We start from the raw sequence: 27,470 nt of genomic DNA, 5'->3' as shown, positions 1-27,470 counted from the left end.
TTTTTACTAGTCCCACTAGGGGACTTCACTATCCTCCGATCGCTATTATAATACACTGCAATACTTTTGTATTGCAGTGTATTACTGCCTGTCCGTTTAAAACGGACAGGCATCTGCTAGGTCATGCCTGCGGCATGATCTAGCAGGCATTCGCTGCAGGCAGACCTGGGGGTCTTTATTAGACCCCCGGCTGCAATAGAAGACACAGACACTCGGCGATTTTATCGCCGGGTGTCAGTGAGATGAGAGGGAGCTCCCTCCCGCTCTCCAAAACCATTCAGATGCGGTGCTCGCTATTGTGCACCGCATCTGAGGGGTTAAACAGGTGAGATCGATATTAATATCGATCTCACCCGGCAGAGCAGGGGCGCCCCCAGCCCTCAGCTGCTTCTGGCAGCTGAGAGCAGGGAGATTTCACGGCTCCCTGCTCTGTTTACTTTATTCTACAGCAGCGACGTAGTTTGGCGGCGCTCTAGAATAAAGCCCACTAATGACCGCCGTAAAAAGGCGTATCGGCGGTCATTAAGGGGTTAAATTAATCTCTACATTTGTAGACTTTAGTAACTCAACATTTACCTCTCCTTTCATAACCACTTTTCTTTTGGGATAGTTTATAGGTCACGCCAGTCTCAATGCACTTAATGAAGTAAAATGATAAGTACACTCTCCTATAGCTTCCAATACTCAGTCTCTCATTTGATAATTTAACCCCTTAATGACCGCCGGGGCGTCCCTTCTCTGCCGGGTGAGATCGATATTAGTATCGATCTCACCCGTTTAACCCTTCAGATGCGGTGCACAATAGCGAGCACCGCATCTGAATGGTTAAAATGGTTAAAATCGCCGAGTGTCTGTGTCTTCTATGGCAGCCGGGGGTCTAATAAAGACCCCCAGGTCTGCCGGGAGCGAATGCCTGCTAGATCATGCCGCAGGCATGACCTAGCAGATGCCTGTCCGTTTTAAACGGACAGGCAGTAATACACTGCAATACAAAAGTATTGCAGTGTATTATCATAGCGATCGGAGGATAGTGAAGTCCCCTAGTGGGACTAGTAAAAAAGTAAAAAAGTTTAATAAAGTTAATTAAAAAAAAAAAGTGAAACAAAGAAAATGAAAATCCCAGCTTTTCCCCTTACAAAATGCTTTACTATTAAAAAAAACGACAATAAAGCAAAAAAGTTACACATATTTGGTCTCGCCGCGTCCGTAACGACCCCGACTATAAAGCTGTTACATTATTTAACCCGCACTGTGAACGCCGTAAAAAATAAAATAAAAAACAATGGAAAAATTGCTGTTTTCTGTTAATCCTGACTTTAAAAAAATGTGATAAAAAGTGATCAAAAAGTCGCATCTACTCTCAAATGGTACCAATAAAAACTACAAGTCGTGCCGCAAAAAACAAGACCTTATACAGCTATGCCGACGCAAAAATAAAAAAGTTACAGCTCTTCAAATGTGACAATGGAAAAATGTAAAAAATGGCTTGGACATTAGGGCCCAGAATGCAAGCAGGGGGAAGGGGTTAATGTGTCACTTTACCCCTGCTTACAGAAAAAAAAAGAATATTAAAAAAAAATAAAAATAAATAAATATGTATGTATGTGTATATATATATATGTGTGTGTGTGTGTGTATATATGTATATATGTATATATATATATATATATATATACACACACTACCGTTCAACAGTTTGGGGTCACACAGACAATTTTGTGTTTTCCATGAAAACTCACACTTATATTTATCATATGAGTTGCAAAATGACTAGAAAATATGGTCAAGACATTGACAAGGTTAGAAATAATGATTTTTATTTGAAATAATAATTTTCTCCTTCAAACTTTGCTTTCGTCAAAGAATGCTCTATTTGCAGCAATTACAGCATTGCAGACTTTTGGCATTCTAGCTGTTAATTTGCTGAGGTAATCGGGAGAAATTCACCCCATGCTTCCAGAAGCCCCTCCCACAATTTGGATTGGCTTGATATGCACTTCTTGCGTACCATACGGTCAAGCTGCTCCCACAACAGCTCTATTGGGTTGAGATCTGGTGACTGCGTTGGCCACTCCATTACAGATAGAATACCAGCTGCCTGCTTCTTCCCTAAATAGTTCTTGCATAATTTGGAGGTGTGCTTTGGGTCATTGTGCTGTTGTAGGATGAAATTGGCTCCAATCAAGCGCTGTCCACAGGGTATGGCATGGCGTTGCAAAATGGAGTGATAGCCTTCCTTATTCAAAATCCCTTTTACCTTGTACAAATCTCCCACTTTACCAGCACCAAAGCAACCCCAGACCATCACATTACCTCCACCATGCTTGACAGATGGCGTAAGACACTCTTCCAGCATCTTTTCAGTTGTTCTGCATCTCACAAATGTTCTTCTGTGTGATCCAAACACCTCAAACTTTGATTCGTCTGTCCATAACACTTTTTTCCAATCTTCCTATGTCCAATGTCTGTGTGCTTTTGCCCAGATTAATCTTTTCCTTTTATTAGCCAGTCTCAGATATGGCTTTTTCTTTGCCACTCTGCCCTGAAGGCCACATCCCGGAGTCGCCTCTTCACTGTAGTCGTTGACACTGGTGTTTTGCGGGTACTATTTAATGAAGCTGCCAGTTGAGGACCTATGAGGCGTCTATTTCTCAAACTAGAGACTCTAATGTACTTGTCTTGTTGCTCAGTTGTGCAGCGGGGCCTCCCACTTCTCTTTCTACTCTGGTTAGAGCCTGTGTGTGCTGTCCTTTGAAGGGAGTAGTACACACCGTTGTAATAAATCTTCAGTTTCTTGGCAATTTCTCACATGGCATAGCCTTAATTTCTAAGGACAAGAATAGACTGTCGAGTTTCACATGAAAGCTCTCTTTTTCTAGCCATTTTGAGAGTTTAATCGAACCAACAAATGTAATGCTCCAGATTCTCAACTAGCTCAAAGAAAGGTCAGTTTTATAGCTCCTCTAAACAGCAAAACTGTTTACAGCGGTGCTAACATAATTTCACAAGGGTTTTCAAGTGTTTACTAATCATCCATTAGCCTTCTAACACAGTTAGCAAACACAATGTACCATTAGAACACTGGAGTGATGTTTGCAGCTAGAATAGTCATTTAGCACATTAACAATGTATAGAGTGTATTTCTGATTAATTTAATGTTATCTTCATTGAAAAAAACTGCTTTTCTTTCAAAAATAAGGAAATTTCTAAGAGACCCTAAACTTTTGAACGGTAGTGTATGTATGTGTGTATATGTGTGTGTGTATGTATATATATATATATATATATATATAAAAAATTGAATTGTTCGGGCATACCTAACATGTTCCCTAACAATTGCATGTCTATATAAGCCTATGATTAACTGTGGCATGATCTATCGTCTTTGATTACGACGATCAATCGGTTGTGTATTACAGCTGTTGCCCCGCTCCTGTTGCATAGGCAAACTTGTTATGCCCGCCTGATCAGCAGGATGAGTATGCTCGTCCTGATGCAGCATCATCCTGCCACTCATGACAAACATACTCGTCACGTATCGGGAACCGGTTGAGAACATTTTAAGAAACTATTAAAAAAAAAAAAAAAACTGTGAACTGTTTGCATACACAAATGGCTCTTTCAGTGTTGCAGGAGTCTGCTGTATACTTTGACCGCTCCTATTAGCTAGATTGCACAATATTTTTAAACTAATTTGCTGCCCTTCATTACACTTAAATTTTTCATGAGGCTGAATGTTTTAAAAGGACCTGTCAACTCTGCTTGCATGTATTCCCCAATGGAAAAGTAATGCTGGAGCATCATTTCCTAGAACTCTGGGTCAGTTTTACTAATGCTGTCCAATATTTATACATCATAAACTTAGACCCGGTAGTCAGAATGCGTGCCAAATTTATTACAGTGGTGATGGCTGTATGATAAATTTGGTGCATCGTGCTATTCATGTTAGACACTTTTCTCTTCCTTATATCACGTCCTTTGGTGGCTTAGTTTACGGCACAATTTTGGCAAATTTTAACTCTTACTAAGCCACGCCCCTTTATGTAGGCTCTTGAAAAGTGCCTATTGAGGTCCAAACATCTGTTCAGTTTGGTGCAAATTAATTTGCTTAAAAAAAAAAGGCGCAACTTAGGCCAGAATTATGGTGCAATAACGATAGTAAATCTACCCCTCTGTGTTGTGCCATTTCATTGTTATTCCACCTGGACAAGTATGAATAAATTGACAACTGCGCGTTACCATTCCCCTTGCCAGTGGGTTGTGTCCCTACACAGTCTGACACTGTCAACACTGTTTGGAGTTTAGAAGGACGCATCACCTTGACAAATGGAATGGTAACACTCAGTTGTGAATTTATTAATACATCTCCAGGAGGAATAACAGAGGAATAGCACAATGCAGATTTCTAATAGAAGCTGCCGCAGGATTATTTTATGGGGAATACAAGTATTTACTAAATGGGACATGTTAAGAGAGGTGAGCGTTCCTCTTTGAATAGTATAAATCTTTCCAAGATTAACCTTCGACAATATATTACAGTTTCTGCTTGATTATTTCAAATTGTGTGGTTAATACAGGAGCACAGTTTGTAACAAAGTAAATAGAGGTTTAATATATTAATTCTTCATAGGGCTGGGCAGAGACTAATGCCACGCGGGTTCAGATTGAGAACACCATTTTAATTGGATATTACAGTAAGTATCTATGTGAACTTGCATGTGCATATTATAAATACATTCTACGCTATTGCTTCCGGCAAAAGGACGGATCCAGTGCACAACGGAGACAAACAGAAACCACGGGCACCGGATCCGTCACAATTGAAATCCATGGTGATAGAAAACGGAAACCTCTGGTTTCCGTTCGTGTCAGTTTGTGTCTGTTCAGGGTCCCGTTCTGACGGAAAGCTCCGACGGGACGTCAGAACGGGACCCCAACGCAGGTGAGAATAGAGCCTTATCGTTACAAAAAACAGGCATGTTTTGTATAACTTGCGTATTTTTGGTATTTTTTCTGTTTATTGCATGGCTTCTATAAATTATATTACTTTTCCTAGCATGCTTTCTGTGTGGGAATATATATATATATATATATATATATATATATATATATATATATACTGTCTCACTGTCACTTAAGAAAGAGCAATCCACATGCCAAAAATGTGTTATATGAAGGAAACCTTTATGAATTAATAAACTTTTTATATTCTCAAACTTTTTGAATTAATTTTTTTGGAATCCTGGTTGCACGTTCCTAGATAATTATATATTTTTTTTCTTCATTTCTCCTCTTTAAGTAAATACAGTATTGGACAGGAAGGAGGAGTTTTCAGTTGCAGCTTTTCTTGTGTTTCTGTGCACCCGCATGCTGTGAGAGGGCAGGAGTAGCAAAACAGGACATCTGACTCAGAACTGTGCACAACATAGTTGCTCACCCCAACTGTGTATGTATGTATGTATGTATGTATATATATATATATATATATATATATATATATATATATATATATATATAAAAACGAAAAAGATCCAGCCGCACCGGTTGAAGGATGTGGGTGCAGGCACCAGGGAGCAGACCAAGCTCTCAATATCAACAGAGATCCAAAAAATAGGCAGCACACCGTAGAGATTAGTGAAAAAGAGGGTACTTTATTAACCCTAAGTACTTAGGGTTAATAAAGTACCCTCTTTTTCACTAATTCACTAATCTCTATGGTGTGCTGCCTATTTTTTGGATCTCTGCATATATATATATATATATATATATATATAATGTGTTTTTATTTATTTATATATATATATATATATATGTGTGTGTGTGTATATATAAATTAATTATTTTTTTTAAAACAGGCAGCACTCAAAAAGTTGTAGTAAAGTTAGAAAAGGTGCTTTATTCCATCAATCCAATACAGCAACGTTTCATATCTTCAATAGAGCCTTTTTCAAGCTTGAAAAAGGCTCTATTGAAGAGCTGAAACGCTGCTGTATTGGATTGATGGAATAAAGCACCTTTTCTAACTTTGCTACAACTTTTTGAGTGCTGCCTGTTTAAAAAATAAATAAAATAATTTATATATATATATATATATATATATATACACATAAACACACACACATTATATATGTATGTATGTGTGTGTGTGTGTGTGTGTGTGTGTGTGTGTGTATATATAAATTATTTATTTTTTTGAAAACAGGCAGCACTCAAAAAGTTGTAGCAAAGTTAGAAAAGGTGCTTTATTCCATCAATCCAATACAGCAGCGTTTCAGCTCTTCAATAGAGCCTTTTTCAAGCTTGAAAAAGGCTCTATTGAAGAGCTGAAACGTTGCTGTATTGGATTGATGGAATAAAGCACCTTTTCTAACTTTGCCACAACTTTTTGAGTGTTGCCTGTTTTTTGAAAAATATATACCTTGGGAGACTGTGGCCGTATCCCTGGCGGGCTTGCACCCTCATTTTTATGAGAGCTGGTCTGTCCGGTTGACATTTTTTGTGTGTGTGTGTGTGTGTGTGTGTGTGTGTGTGTGTATATATATATCTTTTCTTGTTCTTCTGTGCACCCGCATGTTGTGAGAGGGCAGGAGTGTATATATATAATTATGTATATATATAATTTTTTGCTCACCCCAACTGTGTTGTGCGCAGTTCTGAGTCAGATGTCCTGTTTCGCTACTCCTGCCCTCTCACAACATGCGGGTGCACAGAAGAACAAGAAAAGCTGCAACTGAAAACGCCTCCTTCCTGTCCAATACTGTATTTACTTAAAGAGGAGAAATGAAGAAAACATCTAGGAATGCAAAACTATGATTCGAAAAAATAAATTCTATACATTTCCTTAATATAACACATTTTTGGCCTGTGGAATGCCCTTTTTTAAGTGACGGTGAGACAGTATTTACTTATGGTTGAAGAATGCTTTTCGAGGGCTCAGGAAGGTTCTAAACGGAGAATGTAGCCAAGGAGAGAAGAACAGAAAGGGATACCAGCTTTCATGTTTTTACACGTACTACCATTGAAAAAATTTATTGGATTGTTGCCTATCAGGCCCGACATCCACAGCCGGCAAGGTCAGGCATGTGCTGGGACCCACTGCTACTCTCCCTGCTCTGCATTCATGGCAGTAAAATAAACTACGCAGGACGTTTGGGGATTGCGCACACTGTTGGGGTGCTCCAGGGAATCCTCTATATATTTTATTTGCCTTTTCCTTCCCCACGATCTGTATGGGAGGGTTGTCTGAGCTTTATTTGCTTAAATTCCTTAATAGTATTCTTCTTAAAAGGCATAATGTACTGGTGTATAAATACACCCCTATGCGCCAGTACATTATAGGTAGAGAACGAAGGTGACCAGTAAAAGTTGCATTTGAATGAATGTGGGAGGGTAAAAACAAAATAATTATTCTGAACAGCACCTACCATTACATCATTAAAAGGATGAAATTGCATACTTGGTGTATAGTATACGGTGTTGAGAAAAAAAGTTAAGCCTAAGGGGGCCATAAGAATATGTTTTAACAATTCTTGGATCCTGCAGCCCGTGTGACTGTAAGATAACCACCTGCACTGTGTATAGGTTTCAGTGAAAACCTCACTAGAGGGAGCATACATGATTTTGCCTAGTAAGTGACTTTGGGACAGATGATACTTCCTGTGTGAGGAGTTATGCAGCAGCGTGCCATTAAAGGTCTATTTACATGAGCAGATATATATATAGTAGCGATTTTTGATACGATTGTATTAAGCGATTGAATAGCCATTCCAGACCAGTATTTATGCATGTTATTTGCTCAATAATAATTCATCATTTGATCATAACCTATCAATCAAATGATTCATGTTTACATACAATGTCAGAACAACCAACAATTATTTTTGTTAGCATGAAAGATTTGCATTACCGAGCGTTTTGTTACTAGTCGTTCACTCACTACAACTATTTACATCTAGCGATTATCATGTACGCTCGCTTGCCAGCATTGCAATCTAACCAATTTATATGCCATGTAAATGGGCCTTTATTCGCACTCTGCTCAGTACAGCATAGCAGAAAGTAATGGAAGTTGAGTTTACTGTAAAAAAAGAACAGAAAATTGTATATCAACATGTGACTGGCAAAATTATATGTGATGGCTAGAGTGCTTCTTTAATAGACTCCAACATTGAAATTACAATACCAAGAAGGGCAAGCCGTAAGGTTATGTAAATCGAGGAAGTAGTGGGTGTCGCTAAGATCTGCAAATTATCAAATTTTCAAGCACCTAGCTCCAATCTGTGGCATGAGGGAGGGGCATAAAAGCCAGTTTGAAAGCGACACTTTTTTTTTTTTAGCCACATGAAACTTCAAAATTCGGTGGTGTGAGATAAATGTGTGGTGCCACCTGTTCGTTGATGTGCCAGTTATCGCCACTTGTCGCAACCTAAAAGGCACAGAATCCTTGAACTGAGACACCTTGGTTTATCACTCCAGCAGATCGCTACACGCCTAGGCCAAGATGTTAGCACTGTTAAACTTTGCGTGTCCCGGCGTTTGAGAGAACAATTAACGGGAATGACCGCAAGAAGTGCTCGGTGGCGAACTGCTGCACGGACAGATTGTCTGATTGGAAGAATGTTTCATAGCTTAGTTATTCTGTACTTCAAGTGAAATTGGATGTCAAATCCCAAGGTTTGCTCTTATGCCTATCCAACTAAAACCTTTAGCAATTCCACACAATCAGATACATTCAGTATTCAAAATTACATCAATTGCAACACTGAATCTGTCATCTACATAATCGAGTGCACAGAATGCCAGCTGAAATATGTAGGTTGCACCAACCGGAAATTAAAAACGAGAATATTGGAACACCTCAGTTACGTGAGAAATGTCAACATCCTTAACATTTCCAACGTGTCAAAACATTTCATACTCCACCATAACAGAACTACAAAAACCTTACGTTGTTATGCCATTGAGAAGATTCACCCCTCCAAAAGAGGAGGTGATTTAAAACACAAAACTCACCTTAGGAAGGCATATTGGATTTATAGATTAAAAACAAGATACCCGGACGGCCTTAATCTAAGAAAAGAGCTGATGTTTCAATACTAACCCAGTAACCACCCAGGGTTACATTCTTCTACATGACTTACCCCATGACTCCAAAGTCAATTTGACACATAGTGGTCTAACACCTCTCCATGATATCTACCCTATACCCCATGTCCGTACATACATAACATATGCTATTTGCCATGTACAACATCCCTCACACCACCTAGCCTTCGTTTTTCCACATTTTTTATCATATTTCCTTCTAGTTGTTGTCCTATTTGCACTTTCCCCACTTTCAACCCTTCATCCTCGCTATAATATATTGAGCAGCTTGTCATTCATTATTACATTAGTGCTCACTGGGCATATATCCCCCGCAGGTGGCGATTGATCTCACACACACATCATCAATTGTCACACATGTACAACTTACATTAATGCCAACTTGGCACATTTCCTCGGGAATAACGTCCAGTCATAATACTCACACATTTCCATATTTACCATTTTGGCATCAATGTTTCAGAATTTCACATAGTAACACAAGACATTCTTCTCATCTACTTACCTCTGTCGTAGAAGTATGAACGATCCATTGGAGATGCCAGGCACGGGACTTTTGATCCTCCGACCACTGAAGTGCGTCTCACTTAATCACGAGACCTGAAACGCATATACCCAGTCAATAACGGACATAATTAACAAGCATAGCATCTCATCACTAATCGGACTTATTGATTACTAACAAAGTACTAAAAATACAAAGGTAGTCAGATTCAATTTCCTACTGTATCAATACATACCCGACACCTAGGTTCAAGTACTGCACTTTGATGAAAATTCTACCACTTCCGGTTTGCGTTCCAAAGGTCCGACAAACCTTGGAACGCAATTAAGAACCAGCTGCATCACCGGATCCAGTATATAAATCTGACAGCGCTCTCAATTCAAAACATATTACAGCCAAGTCTAAGGACGCCGAAGTCGTCCGAAACGCATAGGCTCTGAGGACACTACCCCCTCGCTTTCTCCACACCAGGACTCCACACTATTGGATTTCTTTTAAACAGGACCATTAAACTCGGAAATTGCTTCCATTTTACATCCCATACAGCGCTGGATCCAACCTCTTTTCTTCCTCGTCAAATCCCAAGCCTAGGGTGGCAACCAGTGTCATCACAAACCATCACGACATTAGGCTACGAGATAGACGTCCAGCTACAGGTGTTCAATTGACCACATGCCACCGCTCTCAAAGGCTTTCATCTTGCACAGCAAGACTGCAATGGAGGTCTATCCGCTTCAGCGATGAGTCCCACTTTTGCCTCAGACGCAATGATAGCCAGAGATTGGTCTGGAGACCATGAGGGCAACGCCATGAAGAGTCCTTCACAAGGGAACGTCACACCGGTCTTACTACCAATATTATAGTGTAGGGTGGCATAAACTACGGTAACCGGACCCCTCTAGTCTTAATTTCAGGTACACTAACAGCTCGGCGTTATGATGATTTGGTCGTGGAACCAGTGGTATGGCTATTTCTCCAAAATGTACCATAAGCCGTTTTTCATCAGGACAACGCCAGACCGCATGTTGCTAATGTACTGTGAGCAGCCTGCGTGGCCTAAACCTGCTATCATGGCCTGCAGCGTCTCTGGACTTGTCTCCCATCGACCACATCTGGGAAGTCATTGGTCGACAATTGCAAAGAGAGCTGCCAGCAGCCAATCTTGATGATTTGCGTGCCCAAGTGCATTTAGTGCGGCATAACATTTCTCAGACAACCATTATTCCCTCATTGATCACATGCCAAGGCGTGCAAGTGTGTGTACTTCTGCGTGTGGTGCTCATACTCGATACTGAATAAATCAAGATGTTTAGGATATTTTGTTTCCACTTTTTTATTCTTTGCATATCCTTACCTTGTCTATCGATCCTTTGATTTCCACAATTTCAAAACTTTTCCTTCTTGGTGTTGCAATTTCAATGTTGAGTGTCTGGCCTGAAATCTGCTTTGCTCAATACTTGTGATCAGAGACCAGAACTTAACAGTGCGTATATTATGAAACATGAGTTGTACATTTTATTTTCGAGTAACCATATTTAATCAAAATTATTGAACATCTTTAACCACTTCGTTTAGTACATGTAGATTCTCGCACGATCGCCTGCTGGGAGGGACACAGTGTTTAACCATTTATGCATTGTAAAAGGGGTGCTGACAAAGGGAGGGGATCCCTTTTGTCACTTTCTTGGCATCACGATCGCTAGGGAAGATTTTATTCTGTAAACCTGGGGTTTACAGAACTGTGCAGTAGTAATGCTAGTTAGTGCTTTTTGATTATATGACATTACAGCATTTTAGTACAAGTCCCATAATGGTACTAAAAAAATAAAATAAAAAATAATATAATTCTAAGGACAAAAAAAAATTACATCAAATAGGAGGGCACTGGGCATAACTCCAGCTTCTTGCCAGGAAGTTCAATAATGAGGTATTTTTAGATAATTTTTTGTTTACTATTTATTTTTCAATAAAAGCAGAATATAATCCTGGTGAGAGGTCCTCCTTTAACCAAAATATATTCTTACTTTATAATAACTTAAACAGTGTTCTTATCATTTTAATATAGTATATCTGCTCATATAACTGTAATTAGTTATTTTGTGAGGTTAGGTCTGAATGCAGGCTAAAACTGTTTATCAATCATAGTTCATATTCTTTTATACAGAACGGACATGAAGGGTGCTGTGTGAGCAAAACGTCACTCCTTTCAGAAACATCAATTCACCTTGGTATGACTCATGCTAGGTTTATCCATCTCCTTCAGTTCTTTTTCTATATATGCTTGAGCACAGATATCTTATCTTATGAATCATGTCCTTTCTTTTCATCTAAATTGCACATCTTGAGAATTCCTAATGTTGGATATATCATTTAATTTTAAATGTTAAAAATATTGAAAATATAACGTTAAATTACAAATGTTAGGAAGATTGGAAAGATAATATAGCATTTCCTCAAATGATCATGTATTATTTCATTAAAGAGTAACTGTACTTTCAGGAAACTTTTGATATGTCAGAGACCTATAAGAAGTTTGACTTCTAGGGGGTCCGGGTGCTGAGACCCCCACTATTGCTGAAACTAATGTGCAGAAGCACTCAGCTGAGCTATATGCACCCTTTGGCTATAATCGTTAGGCTGAAAATGGCTCCGCTTCCCTTCAATGATGGTGGAGTAGTACTTTGCGGGGAACAGGTATTTACCGCAGCACACTGTACTATTACTACGCGAGGATGGCACGGGCTATGTAGCTGTGTGCAGCTGAAATGGGCAATACTGACCGCAGCTCCTAAGTTGTTTTACAGAAGTAGGGGACTCCATCTGTAAGTCCATCGCCGCATCTGTAACAACCCGTATTACAAAATGAATACATTATTTATCCTACACTGTAAATTCCGTAAAAAAACAAAAAATAAATAACTATGCCAGAATAGCTATTTTTTTATTCACCCCGTTTCCTAAAAAAAAAAGGAAAACCTATTCATAAAGTTGCATGTACTCCAAAATGATACAAATAAGAACGACAGAGTTGTCCAGCAAAAATGAAGCCCTCATAAAGCTCAGTTGACGGAAGAATAAAAATGTTATGGCTCTTGGAATGTGGTGACAGAAATGTGGCGTCACAAATTTTTTTTTGTCAAATAAATAAAATGTTGTTGTGCAAAAGTAGGAAAACAAAAAAATGATATACATTTGGCATCTCTCATTGTGACAACCCGCAGATTAATGTTAACATATTATTTATAACGCACGGTGAACGTTCCATGCCGCACCCCCAAAAAATTATACATTGTACTGTGTGTATCTGAAAATGCCTTTTTACGGCTACGTTGACTTAACAGATATAGAGTTATGGCTTTCGGGATACATAGCTGGGAAAAATAAATAAATTGCAGCATTAAGGCACAAACTGGCTGCGTCCTTTTAAGGGGTTTTCCAGACAGTAAAAATTAATGGCATATCCTCAGGATAGGTCATCAATAACTGATGGGTTGGGGACCGACTCCTGGGACTCCCGGCGATTAGCTGTTTTGAAGGGGCCACATCGTTCGTACGAGCGCTGCTCCCCCTTCAGTTGTTCTTGCTCACTGTGAATCTTCGACACGTATTTAGTGGTGATTCACAGGTATTGCAGCCTTTTCTTCCATTGAAGGTACCCTCTAAATGTAAATGCCATTCATAGCAATGTTGGCAAATTCTACTACTATCACAAGGATCTCGTAGGAGCTTTCTGTACATAACAATGTCTCTCATTACCTGGCTAAGAGAGAACCGCTCGTTGCTCACTGCAAAGGTTTTCTATCAGATTTTCGTAATAGTTTTAAAAAATGTTGCATGTATAGGGACCATTATCTGCATCTTTGGTGCAACTATTTTTTTTATTTTTATTGAGGGGTAAATAGTGTTAATAAAACCTTTTTTATTCCATTTTTTATTTTTTTTTATCTTCCCTTTTTTTTTTTTTAATTACACGTCAGATTGGGCATTCTGTGAATTTTAATTTTCACAGCATTCTTAAAATCAGAACTTTTCCACTGCATAAATACAAAAGTTCCATTCACTTGCATTTAGTGTACTTATAGTTAAAATGTAACGTCACTATTAATTTAAATAGGATCTTTGTGTCGTGGGTTAGATTCCTTTTCGGTTATGTTCTTTCAATTTTCCTTTTGCATTTGATGATCAGAATAGCGTAGTTGGCCACAGCATTCTATTGACTAGGCTGTATTCATACAATATTTTTTTTGGCCTGCATTTTATCTACACAATGGACAAAATCTCCCAACATATAAGTTAAATGTAGGCTGTGATGGATGCCTAACAGTGGCATCCGTCACGCATAGGCTATAATGGTATTTGTTTAACAGGGACGTCGACCCTTTCAATATTCTTTCCATCAAATGGATACCATTAAAGCCTATCTGATGGATGCCACTATTGGGCATCAGTTTAATGCACTTATAGACTATACTTTTATCTGTTGAATGGATACGTCAAGAAAAGCGAATGACATATCCGTTTAAAGGGGTTTTCCAAAGAGATAACATTTATAGTTACCATCACCTCCTCCGATAAGCTCTATTAAAGAGGCGCTGCTTCCCCTTTTCCTTTTAACCCGTTAGTGACCGGCAATATGCCTTTTCATGGCGGCCACTAATGGGCTTTATTCTGATGCTCTCGCATTTTCACGGCGCTGCATCAGAATAAATAAACCCTGCTCTCAGCTGCCAGAGGTAGCTGAGGGCTGGGGGCATCCCTGCTCGAACGGGTGAGATCGATATAAGTATCGATCTCACCCGTTTAACCCCTCAGATTCAGCACTCAATAGCGAGCGTCGCATCTGAGTTGTTTTGGAGAGAGTGAGGGAGCTCCCTCTCATCCCACTGACACCCGGCGATAAGATCGCTGAGTGTCTGTGTCTCCAATGGCAGTTTTAAACGGACAGGCAGTAAAACACTGTAATACAGAAGTATTGCAGTATATTATAAAAGCGATCGGAGGATTGCATATTAAAGTCCCCTAGTAGGACTAGTAAAAAAAAAAGTTTAATAAACTTAATAAAAAAAAAAAATTAAAAACCCACTTTCTCCCCTTACAAAATGCTTTACTATTAAAAACACAAAATAAAGTTAAAAAGTTACACATATTTGGTATCGCCGCATCCGTAATGACCCCGCCTATAAAGCTATTACATTATTTAACCTGCATGGTGAACGCCGTAAAAATATAAATAAATATAGAAAACAATGGAAAAATTGCTGTTTTCTGTGAATCCTGCGTTAAAATTTTTTTTATGAAAAGTCGTTCCGCAAAAAAAAGCCCTCCTACAACTGCATCGTCGGAACAATAAAAAAGTTATTGCTCTTCAAATATGGAGACACAAGGAAAAAATCATTTTGAAAAAAAAGTGTTTTTACTGTGTAAAAGTAGTAAAACATAACAAAATCTATACAAATTTGGTATAGTTGCAATCATAACAACCTGCTGAATAAAGTTATTGTGATATTTATACCACACGGTAAACGGCGTAGATTTAGGACGCAAAAAAAAAAAGTGTCAAAATGTCTGTTTTTTTTTTTCTATTCCCCCACCCCCAAAAAAAAAGTTAACAGAAGTTAATCAATAAATTATACAGTATGTACCTCAAAATGGTGCGATTAAAAAAAATAAATAAATACTTGTCCCACAAAAAACAAGACCTGATACAGCTATGTCGACGCAAAAATAAAAAAGTTATAGCTCATGGAATGCGATGAAGGAAAAATGTAAAAAATAGCTTGGTCATTAAGTTTTAAAATAGGCTGGTCATTAAGGGGTTAAGTTCTCAATAGTGTAAAACGCCAACATACTTGTAGCAGTGGTTCACAGTATTACAACCTTCTCCAATTCACTTGGATGGAAGAATACTGTAAGGCGGGATTCACACGACCGGGTCGTTCCCGAGCCCGAGTGTCGGCCGGTAAAATCGGCCATTTTGCCCGGCCGGTTTGCATTACGTTTTGCATCCGTGCCGGGCCGGGCAGATCCGGACAGTGACATCAGCGGCAACTCCTGAAGGGGAATCCCCATGTGTTCGGGGATTCCGCTTCAGGAGTTTCCCCAGATGTCACTGCCCAGATATGGACAGAGACATCAAGCGCTCTGTCCAGGAGCGGAATCCCCGAAAACACGGGGATTCCGCTCCTTCAAGGAGCTAAAGTGCGGCTAGCACATAGCAGAGCGGGGAGATACCTCCCTGCTCTGCTATAGTGGCGTCGCTACAATAGTAGCAGCCGCAGCAGCAGCAGCTGCTAGCGGCGCCATCGAAGGTATCGCCGGGCCAGGGTGCTTTTAAAACAAGCAGGGGAAGGGAGCCAGCGCAGCGCTCCCTTCCACCTGCTGTACACCCCGGCCCTGCCACACAGTCTACAGCGATGCCATTCGTCAGAATGGCATCAACTCCTCCTCCTCACATGCACTCTGCGCTGTGAGGAGGAGGAGATAGAGCGCAAGCGCCGGAAAACCCGGCCATCACTCGGGACACATCCCGGTGATGGCCGTGTATTACCCGGCCCCATAGACTTCTATGGGAGCCGGGCGACCGGGTATCCGGCCGAAGATAGAGCATGTCCTATTTTTTGACGGCCGGTTTTCCCGGCCGTCCAAAAATCGGTCGTGTGAATAGCCCAATTAGGGGTCTATTATTCCTAATGCAGCCGGGTGCCGGCCGATTTATGAACGGCCGGCACCCGGCCGGGAAACACTGCCGTGTGAATGAGGCCTAATACACAGCTGACCAGCAGGGGTGCTGAGTCGGACCCCCACCGATCAGATATTGATGCCCTATCCTTCGAATAATGGCATTAACAGAATTAGAAGGCCGTTGGTTACTTCCAATATGGGCCAAAAATTTACTTGATTTGCTAGCTTCAAAATAATATTGTTTGCAACTCAAAATGATTTCTGATTGTGCTTCCTCCTGTATCAAGTTTTCATATTTCATTTGGGAGAGTTCCCATTGAGATTCCGTAGCTTCTGAAGGATTAACTACATATTGCCTTTCCGCCACCTCCTACTTTTGTTTTTTTAATAATCTCTTTGAATATACTGTGTTTTCTTGATAATATTTTGGTTTTTGAAAACAATTCCCCTAATGAATGCTTTCAGAGTATCCCATAATATCGCTGACTTCGGGTAATCCGAGTTGGCTTCCAGAAACACTGGCAATTCATTATCTATCTTGTGTACTGGAATTTTCACCAAGACTGATGGAAAAATCGTATGTACCTTACTAACCCGTCTCCGGGTCAGATCAAGCTCGATCATAAGAGGAGCGTGGTCTGAGATCCCATTCGGTTAATAAGACACTTTCTTTATATACTTCAACATTAGTTCATTAATGGAAGTAACGTCAATTCTTGACATCTCCTCCCTAGAAATTGTAAAGCCTGAAAATTTCTTAGCATGGAGGGTTCCTCATCTGCCATATATCAAGCCAGACTAATTCAGATGTTAAGCCTATTAACTTAGTTTCTGACCCATGTGATATTGTTTTTTTTTCCTGAATCGATCTAACTCTGCATCCGTGACTTAATTGAAACCTCCAATTATTATTTTCGATATCAAATATTGCGAGACCACCTTGATCACACAACGAAAAAATGGGGGCATGTATACTGCAGCAAGAACACCGGTTACTCCATTAAAACATCTATAAATGATGATATACCTTCCTTCTGTATCGATAAGTGTGTGCTAAATCTCAGCGTCTACTTTCCTATATATTAATATGGAAACTCCCCAGGAAAAAGATGTGTATACCGAATGGGCTATCCAGCCTTTCTGAAAGCTACTAATTTTATCTTTGATCCAATGGGTTTCCCGTAGACAAATAATGGCAGGGAGGGAATTCCTAATTAAATTAAAGATAACGTACCTCCTTAGTCTGGCAGCGGTCCCCCTAATGTTCCATGACACTATTTTCATCATGGTTCTTTTTTATAAATGGCCAACAGAGGGGAACAAAAATAAAAAATATACTCTCTGTCTAGATTGTATCTCCTAGCTCTATCCTCCATTTTGTTTGGGTTTGATGTTTTGTTCCAGTTCCGTAATCTTCGTTTATAGTACGGTAATAGGAGGGAAATTCTGCCCTCAGCCTCATCAATTCTATTGCGGATTACTGACACATCAGACTTTATTGATAATGAAATATCGAGTTTTATCCCATCCAACTGAACATTCAAGCCTGTAACTTTACATTCCATTCATTTAACTCTACTTATTATCTCCTGTAGTAGCAGAGGGTTATCCAACCCTTGGGGTTCAGTTTGGGACCCTGGATTGGTATCGAAACTGTCCACAATAACAGGTGAGATCTCTTCTCCTAAAGAGCGTATTGAAGTAGTACCTTTTATCTTTTTGCGTAGGTGCAGACTAAGTTTAATTTGTTGTTCTGCCAGATAACAGCGGGGAGCTAAGGAATTTCTCCACATTTTGGGAGTTTTTCTCTTTCTGGGATTCTGGTAGACCATTTCCCGATCTGCGTTAAGAATTGCCCTTTTCGGGCTGTTTTTTAACCGGCATATTCAGGGCATTTATCTTCCCTATATGAAAACTCTGCAACTCAGGGGCAGCTCAGCAGCAATGGAAGAACTCCGCAGCCGTGGCAGAACTCCACAACAATGAAGAGACTCAACGTGGAAGGAGGAACTCTGCAGCGATAGAGCTCCACAGCAATGAAGGAGCTCAGCGGCGTTGGAGGAATTCTGCAGCCATGGAGGGTTTTCGACAACCGTGAAGGAGCTCACCGGCAATGAAGGCACACCGCAGCACTGGAGGAACTCTGCAGCACTGGAGGAACTGCAGCGATGGAGGAACACATCTGCAATGAAGGAATCTGGCAACAGTGGGAAAAAAAACAGCAAACATGGAGAAACTCCATAGCAATAGAGGATCTCAGCAAATGGAGGCTTCCAACTGCGATGAAAAAACAAACTGCAGCAATGAAGGTACTTTGCAGCCATGGAGGACCTCGACAGCCGTAGAATATCTCAACAGTAATGGAGGAGATCCGCAGCCATAGAGGAACTCCACACCAACTCCGCAACAATGGAGGACCTCTGCAGCAATGGAGGTGCTCATCAGCAATGGAGGAATTGTACAGTGCTGGAGGAGTTCAGCAACAATGGAGGCACACAATGAGTGAATGCAGTACAATAAGACTAGCATAAGAGACACCTAGGAGTCTTAAAGGGAACATGTCACCAGCATTTCACCTATTAAACCAGCACGACCTGGTTGTAGTGGGTGAAAAATCATTTCTATATAACCTATAATTGTCGTCTTAGTCTGCTCTGTAGCTTTAGTGTTCAGTTTTTTTAGTGTTCCCACACCATATGCTAATGAGCATAAGTCATATCTTCATTCCTCAAGTCTTTCCGAGTTTACCCCGCCTCCTTACTTTTGATTGACCGCTCCTAGCTTTCCACCAGCACCCAAACTCCCGCGCTTGTGCATTGATGTCCTCTTCTGGGGTGTGCGCACAAAGAGACACCGGATTATTACGATAAAAGGCGCTAAATGTTTGCAGACCGTTATTTACAGTCGGAGGAGGAGTTTAGGAGAGGGGATAACGGCAATCAACTTTTTATGGCAGCGGCCAGTGAGAGATATGTAAAGTTCAATAGGTGAAATGCTGGTAACAAGTTCCCTTTTAAGCAAACACCGCAGTTCATAAGGAAGCAGGTAGATCTCAGTAGTGTCCCACTTGGCATACACTTCCAGGATACTCCTACAGCCCCATCAAACAGCCACCAGTGTCCCACAACAATCTTGTCTGTGCATACGGAGTCCTGCCGAACTTCACCGCGTACCTGCAGCAAACACCATGCCCTGAAAAGGTGAGGAAGAGAGAGACTAGAGAACACACCCGCTGAAATGATCACCCAGAAGCTCCGTTAGGCATGAGGGAAGATCCTGGTTGTATCTAATTTCTTTAGTGAAGCACTTTTTAACCTTTTCACCTATGACTGCACCCATGTAGAGACATCCTATTCGCTGGACAGGAAGCCTGATAATATAAAAAAAGGACACACCTCTCCACACACCCAGTCAGTTTCCTGTGCTCCGGTTGGGATTGTCCCGTGGATCAAGACACTCTCTCCAGGATTGCAGACCCTTCAGCAGGTCCTCACTTGTGTAAGGCTCTAAGGGAGTAACCTTAATCCTTGGGCTGGTATCTCCCTCCTCTCCCGGTCACCGTTTCCCTCTACGGAGGTGGTAAGCTCTCACCGCAGGTGGGGTGACCTCTGGGGGAGAAGCTTCTCCTAGGGTCAGGCCTGGCTCCAGTTTACAGAGAGGGAGCCAGGACTCGTGGCCGCTTCCGGCTCACTGCAGTGACCACTTCCGGTTGCGGCGCACATCACTTCCAGCAGGAGGGACGCGCGGACGTCCCAGGAACTGGCGTTCAGGCGCCCCAGTTGGGGAGGGGGGGTTTAAAGCGTGTCATAGCCTGGGAGCCTCCCCAGCCAATCCTAGGCCTATTTTAGGTCTGAACCAAGATGGCTCCTTCTCCAACAAAGCACCCAGTATGGAAGCTCCAGGAGAAGCAGCGGCACGCGCTGAACGACCTGAGCGATCAGACCCAGCAAGATCCTCCAGTCCGGTACTTTAAATGCCATGGGATCTTCTAGGAAGCATAGTAGAACAAACCTGTTTTCATTTATTAATTTTGTCCTTCCTTGTATATTATGTTTCCTAGGTCAGAGAGGGTCCCAGGAAAAAGTTGGACAAGGCTCGCAACAAAAAATGTGCTATTTGTTGTAGGAAGCTAGCAGCCTCTTATCAGAAACATTTAAGCCAGTTATGTTTGATAAAATCCTGGCAGAGGAATCTACCAGCATTGCCACAAGCATAAAAGATATGGTGTGAACAGAGGTTAAGAATTCCCTTAGATCCCCTAGAAATAAACATGATCTTCCTAACAACTCAACTGGTAAGACAAGACAGGGCATAGGTGTATCTAATTCTTCTAATGAAGAGGAGATATTTGAGGAAGAGGGAAAGCTATGCTCCTCTGAATATTCCTCTGACTAAGATGGTGGGGGAAAAAAACCTATTTCCATCTGAGGATGTGGATCAACTTCTTAAAGCAGTCCTTGCCACTATGAACATTAATGACCCCAAGGAACTCCGGTGTAGCGTCCATGGCCGCGGTTTACTCACCTCCCGACGCCCGCAGCCATGAATCCGTGAGCGCTGGCCCGTCTCCCTCCTAGGAGATGCCAGCGCTCACTTCCGCTCCGTCCTGCTGTGTCCCGTAGGGTGCGCTCGCTCGCGCATGGCCTCAAAGGGCCAGCGCGCGCACAAAAGGATCGTCATCAACTTCCATGATTTCCTGGTCTATAAGAAGGCCCCAGGCCTTCTGATCCTTGCCTGAGCGTTGTTAGTCTATCCCAGCCTGTCTCGCAAACGGTCCCTTAGTGTTTCCCCGTTCCAGTTGTTACCCGTGCCCTGTTACCCGTTCCTGTATTCCGTATTGTTCTAGTTCCTGTGCCTACCAGCGTTTGAGTCGTGTCTACTGCACTTGCTGTCGTTTGCCACGTCCAGTGTCTTCTGCCACGTCCAGTGTCTTCTGCCACGTCCAGTGTCTTCTGCCACGTCCAGTGTCTTCTGCCACGTCCAGTGTCTTCTGCCACGTCCAGTGTCCTCTGCTACATCGGATACTGCCTGCCACGTCTGGCGCCACCTGCCGCACCAGCCTCTATCCGTGCTGAATCCACTGCCACCATCTGGACTATTTCAGGTACCCAAGCATTACTGTCTGCCATTGACTTTTGCATAGACTGTGACCTGGTCAGCTGCCTCCCCGCTACGGCGGAGCGGCCTAGTGGGTCCACATACCCTGTGTCCGTGACATCCGGTCCATCCAGGACATTGTTTGAGGGCCTGGGTCCTAGGAAACCGAGGACTTTTCCTATTCACAAAAATGTGGCAAGCCTCATTAGAAGGGAATTGAAGAACCCTGACAAATTTAGACATTCCCAAAATTTTGAAAATAAAAGATCTCTGAGGATGAATTAAGTAAGCACTGGGATAGTTTTCCCAGACTGGATGCCCCAGTAGCTAAGATATCCAGGAAAAATGCCTTACCTTTTGAAGATCTGGGTTTTCTCCCCGATCCTATGGATAGGAATGTGTATCTAGGCCAATTAAATTCTGGATAAATAATAAATACCTATATAGAACCAGACCTAACAATAAACGTTATGGTAAACGTCCACACATATCAAGAAAAACAAGTAATAAGTACCTATAACTGTATGTGAGGACAGATATTAGCACCCCTAAGGGTAAAATATAAAACCCAGTACAACCAAAGAATATGCAAAAATATATAATCCTTTATTACAATAAATACAAGGAGCAGGGGCTCCTGCTGTGGACATTCATTTACACTGATCTGGCATGCAATATATTGGTTGGTATGGCTTCTGGGACTTATTATGACTTTAGGTGATTTCCTGGTTTCTATACCTACATACTCACACTGACTACTCAGTGTTGGCTACTTAGCTTTTTTTGCATGTCATTTTTTGACCAGGGTCTATACTATACTGTCAAGTCTTTGCACATCTTTCTGGAGATACAGCTCCAGGCTTCTGCTATATATTCATTTGAGTATACACATTTATGGCATGACTGTCAGTATGATTCTTGTTTGGCATTTTCTGATTTATTGTATATATGCCATTTGTCAATAAATCTCATGTTGTCCACTGTGCATATTTTAATTGTTTGTGGTTTTTAGGTCTTGATGGCCAAAATGTTCTTGTATTTATTGTAATAAAGGATTATATATTTTTGCATATTCTTTGGTTGTACTGGGTTTTATATTTTACCCTTAGGGGTGCTAATATCTGTCCTCACATACAGTTATAGGTACTTATAAATTCTGGATAGCTCAACTGGAGCTTCATCTCCGAGACACAACTCCTCTGGATCAGATACTGGCTTCCCTCCCGGTTTTGTCTAAAGCCACATACATTTTGGCTGATGCCTCAGTGGACTCAGTCCATCTGTCAGCTACATTTGCAGCCCTATCCAACTCCGCCAGAAGAGCTATATGGCTGAAGACTTGGAAGGGAGATGCAGGCTCAAAAGGGAAACTTTGCTCTATCCCTTGTTCAGGAGACTTTTCTTGTTTGGCCCTCCACTGGATGACCTCCTAGAAAAAGCATCTGACAGGAGGAAAGTGTTTCCTACCCAAAACAAACCAGTCTCCTTTTGTACCAGGAAGTTTAATTTAAAAAAAACAATCCCAAGGGACAGGAATTTAGATCCTCTAAAATTCCCTAAGAAGAACAGGGGCTTCTTTTTTAGGCCTCCGAACGATCCCAAGAATAAGGATCACCAACAATGATGCCAGAAGGAGTGGGATAGGAGGTCGCTTATCTCTATTCAAAGAATGGGAAAAAATCTCATCAAACCAGTGGGTTCTAGATCTTGTAAAGACTGGATACAAACATGAATTCAAGACCCCCTACTCTAGACAGATTCCTCCCCACAAAGAGGCAGACTCAGAGAAACAGCTGGCTCTAGAGTCTGAGGTTATTTCTCTTATCAGGAACGGGTTTCTGGTACCAGTACCGAAACCAGAGATGGGGAAGGGCTACTATTCCCCCCTATTTCTAGTAAAGAAACCGGAAAGCAGATTCAGGCTTATAATAAACCTAAAACAGCTGAATCCTTCCTAGTTTACAAGAGATTTTGGATGGAGAGTATACCCTCTAATTGTATGATGGCATCAATAGATCTGGAGAATGCTTATTACCATGTTCCTGTCCGCATCACTCACCAAAAGTATCTGAGGGTGGCAGTAGTTCTGAACGACTCCCTAGTCCACCTCCAATACAGGGCCCTCCCGTTTGGCATCCCTCAGGCTCCGAGGGTCTTTACCAAACTTATACAGAAATGACCTCATACATACGAACGATGGACATTCTTATCATTCCCTACCTAGACGACTTTTTAATAGTGGCAGACACAGCTTAGACTTTGACGGTGACAGTCAGTACAATCGACTTTAATAGATCTGGCATGGAATATAAACGTAAATAAGTCGAATTTAACACCGTCAATGTAAAGGATCTGCCAGGCACAACTTCTGTGGATACGCCCATAGGTAATCAGTCTGCACCTGAGTCTATGTCTCTAAGACTGACTCCATCTTCCACCACTCAGGATGGCAGGCTTAGGAGTGGGAGAGCCCATCGCAGCCTGGCCAGACGGAGCTAGCTCCCGCCCTCTGTCTATTTATACCTGCCTTTCCTGTTCCTCCTTTGCTTGTCATTCTTCTCGTGTGGTTTCCTGGCCCAGCTACAGCTTCTACTATTTGATCCTGCTCCATACTGACCCTGGCTTACTGACTATTTTCCTGCTCTGCGTTTGATACCTCGTACACTCCTGGTTTGACTCTGCTCGTTTACCTCTCTTGTTGCTCACGGTGTTGCCGTGGGCAACTGCCCCTTTTCCCTTAGCTTTGTGTACCCTTGTCTGTTTGTCTCGTGCACTTACTGAGCGTAGGGACCGCCGCCCAGTTGTACCCTGTCGCCTAGGGAGGGTCGTTGCAAGTAGGCAGGGACAGAGTGGCGGGTAGATTAGGGCTCACTTGTCCGTTTCCCTACCCCCTTCATTACAGTCAAACAGCTGAATTTTTTTGAGAATTGTTTTTTCGACTTATCCAAACAGATGTCTTTTCTCCCTCAGGGAAAGATCCAGCCTTTGATAGAGAGGGTCTCGGGCCTCTTTCTGGATCACTTAACTTCTTTCAGAAGGGCTATGTCCGTCCTGGGTCTTGTAACCTCCTGTATCCCGGCCATAATGTGTGCACAGTTCAGGTCCAGATCCCTACAGGAGGACATATTGGAGAAGTGGGACAAGAGCAAATTCTCACTAGATCACTCTCTACACCTTTCCTCGGTAGCCAGACTCTCTCAGGTGGTGGATTAGGGTAGAAAATCTCAGTAAGGGTGTTTCATGGGAAATGTCTCCAACCCTGAATATTACAACAGATTCCAGCCCTTGGGGGAGGGGAGCCCATGGTGAATCGTACTGCCTCCAGCGTCAGTGGGATCCTCAAACCTCCATAAAATCTTCCAACTACAGGGAGCTGGAGGCAGTACTTCAGGCTATAAAAGACACAATTTCTATACTTTCAGGAAAGAGGGTAAAAATTATTTTAGACAACACGACTACAGTGGCGTACATAAATCGGGGTGGTACAAGATCAGGACTTCTGATGAATTTAGCCACAGAGATTTTTTTTTCCCTAGCCGAGCTGTCCATCTAAGGGGAAGGGACATCGGGTGGTAGACTTCTTGAGCAGAAGACAGTTGCTACAATCAGAACGGTCCCTAAACCAGGAGGTCTTCCAGGAGATTGTGGCTAGGTGGGGAAATCCTTCCATAGATCTGTTCGCTACCAGGGAGAACAGGAAGGTGCTGAGATTCTTCTCCCTAGACCCCAGGGAATATAAGGTAGCATTAGATGCTCTCTCCCAGTGTTGGAGCAAGGAACAGGGCTATACTCCCCCCCCCTTTTGTCTACTTTCGAGAGTTCTAAAAAAGATCAGGCAAGACAGGGCCTCTGTAATCTTAATTGCACCATTTTGGCCCAAAAGACCATGGTTCACTTGGTTGAGGAAGCGGTCTTTAGCCCAACCGTGGATTTGTCCAGACAGATCGGATCTCTGTCACTGGCCTGGCTTTTGGTAGGAAAGTTCTACAAGCTGTAGTCCCACCCTAAAAACTGGGGTACTATTTTACATCTCCATGGGTGCTGTCATAGGTTAAAGGGTAATAGATTGATTGCCGGTAATTTGTTTTTCATAAACCTATGACTGCACCCCCCCCCCTATTTTTCCCCCTTCAGTAAACTTCCTTAGAAACTCTTGTATATATGATTATAAATATATTTATGGGGTAGCTTTTCACTAAGGAAGGTGGCTAAAAAAAAAAAGGTGTGTGTGTATATATATATATATATATATATATATATATATATATATATATATATGCACGTATGTGTGTGTGTATATATAGATCAAAGCTAACTAATTCTCATCCGGAGTTCTTTCTAAAGACTGGGTGTGTGGAGAGGTGGGTCCTTTTTTATATCATCAGGCTTCCTGTCCAGCGAATGGGATGTCTCTCCAGGGGTGCTGCCATAGGTTCATTAAAAACCGATTACCGGTAAGTAATCGATCGGGTAGTTTCTAGTGATTTATTAGAAATTTCAATTTGTTCTCTCCCAAATATACATATATTATTTTTTTTATTCCCATTTCTTTACATGAACTTTTATATAAAAATACATATAACCTTTTAATAATCTGTTTTCTTAGTCTTAATACTAAAAGCACAGTTATGTCCTGAGTACTTTTTGCAACTTTCTGTGCTTTGTAAAATATTCTGTATGTGAAAGAACCGCTGTATCTGCTAATGCATATGGAGTGCTAAAATATCCAAATGGATATGAAGCACAATTTTGCTAAAATTACTTTTAAGTACCATATATCACAGAAGTCTCATCGCTCTGTGAAATGGGTTGCGATATTATGTTTCACTATATGTATAACAAAATGATATGTTAAAATGAAAATTTTTCTAATACGTTTTCAAATGGAAAATGTGTATGAAGGAATTTAATATATTATCAGTACAAATATGTGCTTGCCGTCTGCCAGCTGGGTGTCCCGTATTTTCACATGTTGATCGTACTGAATGGTTTCTAACCCTAAAATGAAATGTAATATTAGGCAAATAGAAATGAAGTATCCAATTAATAGATTATCATAATGTGCATTGTTACAGCTACACTAGGGGCATTAGTGGAGCAGTAAATAGTAGCAGAAAAAAACAAAACAGTAGGGATTCATCACACATTCCCCCCCTTGTACCCAAATCGTTTGCCAGCAGGAAAATAATGATGCATTTTTTTTGATGGTTTATGTTCAATCAATTGAAACAACATCTTTAATTTCTTGACATCCAATTATAGGTAGTCAAATGACTTAAAACACAAGGAAACACTGCCTTAGGCCACTTTCATGTGACCGTACTTTGGTCAGTATTTTGCATCAGTATTTGTAAGCCAAAGCCAGTAGAGGAACCTACGCAGAGAAAAAAATGTGATGGAAAGATTTGTACCTCTTCCTTGTTTTGGGATCACTCCTGATTTGGGCTTACAAATATTGTCGGGTGAAAGAGACCTAAAAATAAGTTTTTTACGTGTTCCTCTAAGGAATTCCATTTGTCAGGCTCTTAGATGTTTTTTTTTTTTTTTTGCTGCTATACTAAAGAGGCTCTGTCACCACATTATAAGTGCCCTATCTCCTACATAAGGAGATCGGCGCTGTAATGTAGGTGACAGTAATGCTTTTTATTTAAAAAAACGATCTATTTTCACAACGTTAGGAGCGATTTTGGTTTATGCTAATGAGCTTTCTTAATGCCCAAGTGGGCGTATTTTTACTTTCGACCAAGTGGGCGTTGTACAGAGGAGTGCATGACGCTGACCAATCGGCATCATGCACTCCTCTCCATTCATTTACACTGCACTAGCGATATAGTTATATCACTTTCTGCAGCTACATACACAAACCCTAACATTACTACAGTGTCCTGATAATGAATACACATTAAATCCAGCCTGGATGTCATGTGTACTCAGAATCCTGACACTTCTGACTCTCTTTTTTGTGAGATTCCGGCAAGTGAAACCAAATCTCGCGAGATCACGGAGCTAAACGAGATTTGGTTTCACTTGCCGGAATCTCACAAAAAAAGAGTCAGAACCCTTTTAGGCAGATCATCTTGTT

The 27,470-nt window shown here is 41.3% G+C and overlaps 1 protein-coding gene across 1 annotated transcript in view; it reads left to right on the top strand.

Annotated features, from left to right (window-relative positions):
• LMBRD1 (LMBR1 domain containing 1) overlaps positions 1 to 27,470 on the top strand; it is a 205,278-nt gene that overhangs the window by 8,702 nt on the left and 169,106 nt on the right. The window contains exon 3 of the mRNA XM_075864151.1: positions 4,631 to 4,694. Within this exon, the coding sequence (XP_075720266.1) occupies positions 4,631 to 4,694 (64 nt within the window). The remainder of the gene's footprint in view (positions 1 to 4,630; positions 4,695 to 27,470) is intronic.

The sequence above is a fragment of the Rhinoderma darwinii genome, chromosome 4 (genome assembly GCF_050947455.1).
Source record: "Rhinoderma darwinii isolate aRhiDar2 chromosome 4, aRhiDar2.hap1, whole genome shotgun sequence".
Classification (NCBI taxonomy): domain Eukaryota; kingdom Metazoa; phylum Chordata; class Amphibia; order Anura; family Rhinodermatidae; genus Rhinoderma; species Rhinoderma darwinii.
Note: the sequence above shows the minus strand (reverse complement) of the source record. Positions and strands in the feature narration are given on the sequence as shown.